A 9,504-nucleotide genomic window follows, 5' to 3' on the forward strand; every position below is an offset into this window, starting at 1 on the left:
AAAAGAAAAAAGAAAAAACAGAGACAAAAGAATAGGGACCGGACCTGCACCTCTGGGAGGGAGCTGTGAAGGAGGAAAGGTTTATATCACCATTCGTGGAGGCTGAATATAACGGACGCAAGGCGCACTATGACCAGAAGGTTTTTTCACACTTTACAAATAGTTTTCTATTTTAGCTGTGGACATCAAAGAGTCTCATTTGCAGATAGAAGTAGAAACTGTTATCAGGTTCTTCGTATCACGTATCCAAATAGAATGCCCAGTCTTTAGATGCTGTCCAATTTCTTTTGGATAAAGCAAGTGACTCCCAGCAGGACCATGTAGATGAGGACGTTCTGTAGGGAGATCACATCCTCGAGCATCTTCCATTTCCTCTCCTTGTCCAGTGTCGTCTCCAGGCTCTCAATACAGAACATTGCAGCTCTGCCTCGCTGGGCCTCAAGCCTGCGTTCTTCTCTCTCTCTGCCTGAAGCTGGGACGGTTTTAACTTCTTCAAACCTCGGTTACTTCCTATGTAGAACAGAAACCATAGTATCTAACTGATTGCATTGTTGTGAATCTTAAATGAGGTACATTCAGAAAGTTTTACCCAGAGATATTAATATGTTCCTCATCACCCCCCCTTGCTCCTTAACCTCCTAATACCCTTAGGACTAAACTGTCACTTATTACCCTTCCAACAGGAGATTAAAGGACTAAGACCAATCTATCATCTCTATCGATGTCATGCTGTGTCAGATGCTTGCCCTATCTCAGGCATCTGCTCTATTCCCTAAGTGTCCCTGCTCTGGGTCATAGTCTGGGTAATTTAGATGCCAAGCGTAGCAGCCAGGGAAGCTGTATCATGTTTTTCTTTCTGTAGTCAGTGCCGTTGCTATTGCAGTGTTTTGTGTTCACTGAACAACAGATCACTACTATTATCATCATCATTGCAACTGATGACAATAATAAAACAGTCTCTTGGGCTTTTGCGGATAATGTCAACTCTCCTCACGCTATTTGGTTGTTTCTGTCCTATTCCCTCCGCCTGACCTAAAACAGATCCCTGAGCTATCTCTTAGCTGATAATCTCTTTCCTAACTCATTTGATTTTACTCATATTTCCCCTCCAGATTTTAAACGATGAACAAGTTCTGTACAGACTCTTCTCAAAACTGATTTAGTTTAGATTCAGTAGCAGTCTTGCGGGATCATGGAGAGACTGCTAAGTTTAATGCCACAATCATCTCAGCTCCTACAGAGTATTCATTTCATTGTCAGCTGGTGGGAACAGGCGATTGCTGTGGTATAAGGCCGATTCCCTTCAGTAATGAAGCAAGGAAGGCACTGGGACATTTTCATTTCTGAATTCCAAGTGAGTACATATTGTCATTTCAGATGCTATTCCAAGAGCTATCATTTGCTGGAGTGCATCTGGTACCACATTTATTTACAGCATTCTAATTTTTCTTTAAAACTTAGGGAATGTGGGAAGAAACTGAGGTTATTGATATTGGATATGTAGAGCTCAGCTAGTAAGATAAGGCCAAGTAATATTCTCCAAGGGAAAAATGTTCAATTTCTCATCATTTCTCATTACTGAAGATAGCACTGACAAGAATAATTGAAAATAGGTAATGGACAATCAGCCAGAGGGTTGATTTGATAACAAAGAGAGAGTCCCAGGGAGAGAAAATGAAGTTGTAAGGGAGGTGAAGTCCTACCATGTAGTAATAATGGAAAATTGTGCAACTTTTTACTTTGATACTGAATCATCTCTTATCCTGCTCTAAATGAGATGAGGAACACAATTTTCTTGTATAAAAAAATAAAGATGGGAAAGGAAAATGGAAGAGTTGTGTAAGATAATGATAATTGCCTTGCCTTGAGAAAAAGCCATAATATAAAGGAAAATTGTAACACAATACTGAAAAATGAACCCAATATAATTAAACAAGTAACTGAGGATGGAAAAGACAACCAGAAATCAGAAACTCAAAACTCAGACTGAAAATTGTCAACAATAGCATACAATGTTAGAGAAAAGTAGGGTAATATTTTCAAGACATTCAGGGGGGAACGTGTGAGCCAGGGGTTTTATACGCAGTCCTTCAGTGTTTACAGCTATAGACAAACCCATTTTAACCATGTAAGAACTCGGAATATTGCACTCACAGGCTTTTCCTCAGGAATCTGCCAGAGAACAGTCTTCGTTCAATCGAGAGATAATAACAAAGGCCTTCTAGTGAGCATCGTTGCATATATTTAATTATGTCTAAGAGTAAAATAAAGATGAGAGTAAAGGTGGAAGATTAGAATGTAAATGTTAAATGTTCTGAGTAAATAGAGATAACATAACTAAAAAATGGGAGAGGAAAGTATAAAGTTAACAAATGTGAAAAAGTTATAGAGAAAGCCTTAAAATATTTATGAAACGTACATTATATTTGAACACATGGAAAGCTATTCCATATTCTTAAAAAGAAAGAATAAACATCATCAAGATGCTAATTCTATCCAAGATAATATACAACCCCAATAAAAATACCAATTTTTAAAAAGACAGAATTAGATAAACTGAATCTAAAGTTTATATGAAAAATATTAATGAAGCTCAAATTACTATGGAGGGAAAAAAACACAGGAGAAAAAGGGCAATGGAAAGTAAGGAGACTAGAAGTAATAGATATTAAAACATACTGTATTGCCTCTAATTAAAACAATGTGGACTGTGTATGAATGGACTGCCTGACATTCCAAGGGAACACATAGAAAACTAAAAATTAGACCCTAGTATGTAGGACAATGTATGTATATTAAATCATTGGGGGAAAGAGACATTTTTCAACAACTGGAGAAATATTGAAAAAAGATAAAATTTAGATTCTAGCCTCAAACTATACATCAGAATAAATTCCACTGATTGATCAGATATCTGAATATTTTAAAAATGAAAATTAAAACCCTATATATGTACCAGAGAAAGTGAATTCCTCTATCAACTAGAAATGGAAAAAGCTTTCTTAATTATGACTAAAACATTTAAAGCTATTAAAGAAAATACAAAATATTTGACCTCAAAAATCTGTAAGGCAAAGAAAGAATTTAAAAGAAGAATAAGAGATTTAGAGAGGGAAGGAAAAGAAGACTTGCTTTGCCACTATAGTCAGTCTTTCCCCTTCCCAATTTGATCTTAAATGGTTGTGAATAAAGAGGCTGGATAAAATGATTTCTAAAGTCCTTTTAATATTAATATTTTAGAATTCTAATATGCTTGAACTACCTAAATACAAGAAAAAGACAGTTATATGCTTGGTTGAATCTTGGTCTTTTTTTCCCTTCTCAATAATCTGAGCATATCCTTTTAATCTCTTTGCCTAATCATAAAATACAGGCCCTATTCCACTGTTTCTTCTCCTGATAGCCTTCACTCCTTATTCCTCCTCTCAATATGGTGATCCTGCCATTACCCCATGAGCAGTTATTCAAATCTCATGGATGAGAATTTCTGTTTCCTCAAACCCTCCCGCATCCAGGAACTTTGGAATTTCAGAGTGAACAGACAACAGTTTGATTAAGGCCCCTGGGTTTGTGGGGTGAGGGTGATGCAGTTAACTCAGAGCTTTCGCCTTGGGAAAGGTGGTAGGGAAGGAAAGTACCCAGTAGTAGGAAGTAAGTTGCATGACCTTTGACTATGATGTTTATCAGTGGTAGTTTGTGAAAAGAAAGTGTAAGAGGGTGAAGAGGCAGATGTGGAAGAGAAGCAATATTGCTCTCAGAAATAGGAAGCTAACTATAAATTTTATTCTAGATAAATATACAACTTTTAGCTATTTAGAATATATTTATTCCAAAAATTGTTTGAGGTTGCTTAAAATAGAAGATGCATCTCTTTTTCCTTTTTCTATTGAAGTATAGTTGATTTACAATATTGTGTTAGTTTCAGGTATATAGCAAAGTGATTTAGTTTTATATATACATGTATATATGTGTGTTTTTTAGATTATTTTCCATTATAGGGTATTAGAAGATATTGAATATAATTCCCTGTGCTATACAGTAAATCTTTGTTGCTTTTCTATTTTATGTATAGTAGTTTGTATCTGTTAATCCCATACTCCTAATTTAATCTCTCCCCCCTCCCTTTCCCCTTTGGTAACCATAAATTTGTTTTCTATGTCTGTGAATCTGTTTCTGTTTTGAATATAGTTTCATTTGTATTATTTTTACATTCCACATATAAGTGATATCATACAGTATTTGTCTTTCTCTGCCTGACTTACTTAACTCAGTGTAATATTCTCTAGGTCTATCCATGTTGCTGAAAATGGCAATATTTCATTCTTTTTTATGGATGAGTAATATTCCATTATATATATATATCTCACATCTTCTTAAGCCAGTCATCTGTTGATGGCTCATCAGCTATTGTAAATACTGCTGCTGTGAACATTGGGGTGCATGTATCTTCTTGAATTAGAGTTTTGGTTTTCCAGATATATACCCAGGAATGAGATTGCTGTATCATATGGTAGTTCTATTTTTAGTTTTTTAAGGAAACTCCATACTGTTTTCCATAGTGGATGCGCCAATTTACATTCCTACCAAAAGTGTAGGAGGTAGAAGATTCACTTCTATAGGAAAAAAATCATGTGGTATATGAGATTGAAGGTAATTATATATAAAAGCTTGGATATAAATAGTTTCAAGATTATGTACTTATTTAAGGCATGATACTGTAGCAGCTAAAGCCAAAAAAGGAGAGCTATATTGAGTTATATAATTCCTATTGTCAATTAAAAGTAAGCACATCTTTTTTGAATTAATAGTTCTATTTTATTTATCGATATTTGTTTATTTATTTGAACTCTTTTTAAGAGAGAGAGCTATTTTTTCTATTGCTAAATTCTTTCAGTAGTTTACCTGAAGGATCCTTATATAGGCATAGGGAAGAAAAGATTTAACAGTGGGTCTGTAACTAGTTTCCTGTCCTCAGGGATGCTGGAGGGAAGATTGACCTGAACTTGTGCAAACATTGACTTATGGAACAGGAATCCTTTTAGAAGGGTGTACCTGGTTTATCTAGTTTGAGTCTTCTAAGTAAATCTGAAATTTATGGAATTACGTGCTCCTGCTGCTGTGTTGAAGAATAGGATTTAATTATGTAGCCAGAACAGGTCTGTATGATTAATGAGGTATATAAATTCAAGAGACCCCTGTGCTTGACTGATACCCAATTAGATAGCATAACTCTGAAACCAAATGAACTCAGGTGCAGAAATGAGTATTCTAAGAGCTGCATCTGACGTATGGGGCCTCATAGATATTGGTGCTGCTTGCATTATTGTTTTGAATTCTCTGCTAATCATTAATAAAGCTTAAGGCTGAGGAAGACTCTTATTTCATTGACTGATAATTCAGACCTTTGTGATAGTACAGGGATAGTGAACAGTATAAGATACAGCATCTTCCAGTTTATTTTAGAAAGGATGCTGACACATTCTTCACATAACTATTCCTTATAAACAAACTTCATAGCAGCTGAGGGCCCTCTGTTTCTATAGGGACTCAAATTTCTCTGGGACAAATATGTGGCTTCTTGGAGGTTCGGCTCAGTTCAAGGCTTGAGTATCAGTAACTTAGAGTGATGAATCACTAGCATGTTTATAGACTTCCTTTCACATACTAGTGGTCTTTACAGGGCTTATATCAAGAGCTCTGCAGGGATCCATTTCTAGAGAATGCCTGAAGTGTAAGTATTTATTGGATGAAAAAAAGTTTTTAAGATTTAGAAACAAGATGTGAAGTGTTAAAGTTGGCATTGTTATAAATTTTAAAAGATTCTTCTTCTTTTCTATGGTCTGGAGGCAAGACAATTACATATATGATCTACTAACCATTTATAATGATCACTGAACAGCAAATACCAATTCTGGATGCATTGAAATGGAAGTCTGAATCATTCTTTTACGAGTATTACTTGCTTATAAGAGTACTCGGTATATATGCTTTGTATTTATAAGTTGTTATGTTTATAGTACATGTCTGTTTTCTAAAACTTAAAAAAAGTTTTTCCTATTAAATTTTCCTGCTGGATAAAGAAGGTATGATCCAGTGCAAATAAATTTTGTTTTTGCTCCTGGAATACTCCTCATTGTAAATTAACAAATGGTCTTTTAGCTGATTGAGCTGAATCAGTCCCCTAGAGCTTATCACAGTAAATTTATATTTTTTACCTATAAATATGAGTATCAGACCCTGGCCTCATGGGGACTCTACCAGGGCAGATATACCTGGGGAGGCCCTACCTATAGCTATGAAACTTTCCATCTGTTCTAGGTACACCTAACAGTGAAAACACCTCCTTGTTAGGAAAGCAAAGTAAGGAGGGAGGGGACAAAATAGAATAACTTTAAAAACGGGGTTTGAAAAGAGGAGATTATGGAATCTCTTGAGTCATGGCTCCCTGAATCCCTGGATTATACTGGTACAGTGAATGTATTTTTACATTCTGAATGTAGTGATATTTTACTGGACAGTATTGTCTACATCACACCCAAGGTGATATGTTTAATCAAATCCATTTAATTGGCCAATATTTTTAAATGCCTGTTTTTGCTTAGCACTGGAGCTCTGTGCTAGGGATACAAGATAGTAACAAAATAGTTAGAGCTCCTTCCCTTGGGGAAACCACTATCTCAAGGGAGAAACAGACATTTAATTAAGCACTCAGTTGATTATTTAATTATAATTGTGAGAAATACCTCAAAGGACTGGAGCTCTGTGCAATGGAAAGGTATAAGCAGATGATCTGATGTGAAGTGAGGTTCAGAGAAGTGCCTTTAATTGCCCAAGATCATACAGCTTAGAAGTAGCAAAGCAGAAATTTGCATCCAGGTGGAATCTTACTCTGATGCACTACATTTGCTGCCTCCAGCTATGCAGCTAAAAAGTGCCATGTGAGCAAAAAGAATGGTGCGTTGGTCTTCCACGACTGCTGCAACAAATCACTACAAATTTAGTAGCTTATCTTAATTTCTCTAGGTTAGAAGTCCAACACTTCTCATGGGCTAAAATCAAGGTGTCGGCAAGTCTGTGTCCCCTTCTGAAGGGTGCAGGGGAAAATCTGTTTTCTTGCAGAATTTTCCATCTTCAAGAAGTTGCCTGCATTCTTTGGCTCATGGTCTCCTTTCTCCCTCTTCAAAACCAGCAATGATGAGCTGGATCCTTCCCACATCACATCACTCTGACATACCCTTCTGCTTCCTTCTTCTACTTTTAAGGACTTGTGATTACATTGAACCCATGCAGATAATCCAATATAATCTCTCTATTTTAAAATCAGCTGATCAGCAAACTTAATTCCATCTGTAACCTTAATTCCACCTTGCCATGTAAAGCAACCCATTCACTGGTTCCAGGGATTAGGATGTAGGTATCTTTGGGGGCCATCCTTCTACCCACCACAGAAGGCGTATTAATTGTGGCTCAAGAGTGGAGGAGTCAAGAGATGGTGTTTGGTAGAAGAGTCCATAAATAGGAAACTGGAACATCATGAACAGACATGGAAAAGAGTTTCAAGTATGATCAGAGAAGAGTAGTAAATTTGATTGTCTTTCTTCTAGACCATAGGCACTCTAGTAGGGAGGCTGTGAAAGAAATATAGTGGATGCTAGTTAGAATAGTTAGGGTAGACCAGGTAATAGTGGCCTTGATTAGCAAGTTATACAGATGGGGTTTATCCCAAGAGCAGTGGCGAGGCACTGAAGAAGCTCAGCAAGCCGCAGCATGGTCAGCCTCTACTTTAGTTTCATCCCCTCTCAGATATAGATGGAAAAATGTTCTCCTCTCTGACCCACTAGAACCATATGCAGCCATGAGCCTGGCTGCATGGCAAACAAGAGGGTTCTGAGTAGCACGCTCTTTTCAAGACACCTCCAGCGTTTCAGGAAGGAAGAAGGGGCCCCTGGAATCAGCACTGGCCACCCAGAGACTTCCTTACTTTGACGATGGAATCTCTTCACTTTTTATGTTCAAGGTAAACATGTAAGGGAAGAGGGGCCAAGATGGTAGAGTAAGAAGACCCTGAGCTCATCTCCTCCCATGGGCACACCAAAATTACAACTATTTACACAGTAATTATTGATGAGAGAGACCAGAAGACTAGCAAAGAAGATCTTCTACAACTAATGATATAAAGAAAGAACCACAGCGAGATGGGTGGGAGGATGGAGAGATGGTACACTTAATACCCCTGGGTAGGTGACCCACAATGGGGAGGAAAGTTACAGGTGCAGAAGTCCTTCTCAAGGAGCAAGGGATCCAAGCCCCACATGAGGCTCCCAAGCCTGGGGATCCTGCACTGGGAAGATAAGCCCCCAGAACATTTGGCTTTGAAAGCCAGCCGGGCATACTTTCCAGAGAGTCAAAGCGCTGTGGGAAGTAGAGACTCCACTCTTAAAGGGTACATACAGATGCTTACATACTCCAGGACCCAGGGCAGAAGCAATAATTTGAAAGGAGCCTGGGTTAGACCCACCTCCTGATTTTGGAGAGCTACATGCAAAAGAATTAAGGTGTACTACTCTGTCACAGCATGCATAAACATAAATTCAAAATGGATTAAAGACTTAACTGTAAGACCTGAAACCAGAAAACTTCTGGAAGAAAACATAGGCAGTAAGCTCTTTGACATAGGTCTTAGTAATATTTTGGGGGATGTATCTCCTCAGGCAAGGGAAACTGAAGCAAAAATAAACCAATGGGACTACATCAAACTAAAAAGCTTCTGCACAGCAAAGGAAACTATCAACAAAACGAAAAGGCAACCTATTGAATAGAAGATAGTTGCAAATGATACATCCGATAAGGGGTCAATACCAAAATATTCAAAGAACTCATACAATTCAACATTAAAAAACAAAAACACAAATAACCCAATTAAAAAATGTTCACAGCATCTGTATAGACATTTTTTCAAAGAAGACGTACAGATGGCCAAAAGGCGCACGAAAAGATGCTCAAGAGCGTTAATCATCAGGGAAATGTAAATCAAATCCACAATGAGATGTCACCTCTTGCCTGTCAGAATGGCTGTTAGCAAAAAGACAACAAGTAACAAATGTTGGTGAGGATGTGGAGAGAAGGGGACCTTTGTGCACTGTTGCTGGGGATGTTAAATTGATGCAGCTACTTTGGAAAACGGTATGGAGAGTCTTCAAAATCTTAAAAATAGAACTACCATATGATCCAGCAATTCCACTCCTGGGTATTTCTCCAAAGAAAACAAAACCACTAATTAGAAAAGATATGCACCCCTATGTTCACTGCAGCGTTATTTACAATAGTCAAGATATGAAGCAACCCAAGTGCCTATCAATAGACGAATGAAGACATGGTATATATACAATGAATGATTACTCAGCCATTAAAAAAGAATGAAATCTTGCTATTTACAACAACTTGGATGGACCTAGAGGGTATTATGCTCAGTGAAATGTCAGACAGAGAAAGACAAATACTGTA

The 9,504-nt window shown here is 37.3% G+C and overlaps 1 protein-coding gene across 1 annotated transcript; it reads right to left on the reverse strand.

Moving 5' to 3' along the window:
• Window positions 1-266: 266 nt before the first annotated feature.
• On the reverse strand, window positions 267-416 carry LOC132597819 (mitochondrial import receptor subunit TOM5 homolog). Its single transcript, XM_060304965.1, has one exon. It carries the CDS (start codon window positions 414-416, stop codon window positions 267-269), a length of 150 nt encoding a protein of 49 aa, XP_060160948.1.
• Between the last annotated feature and the right edge of the window lie 9,088 nt (window positions 417-9,504).

The sequence above is a fragment of the Globicephala melas genome, chromosome 9 (genome assembly GCF_963455315.2).
Source record: "Globicephala melas chromosome 9, mGloMel1.2, whole genome shotgun sequence".
Taxonomy (NCBI): domain Eukaryota; kingdom Metazoa; phylum Chordata; class Mammalia; order Artiodactyla; family Delphinidae; genus Globicephala; species Globicephala melas.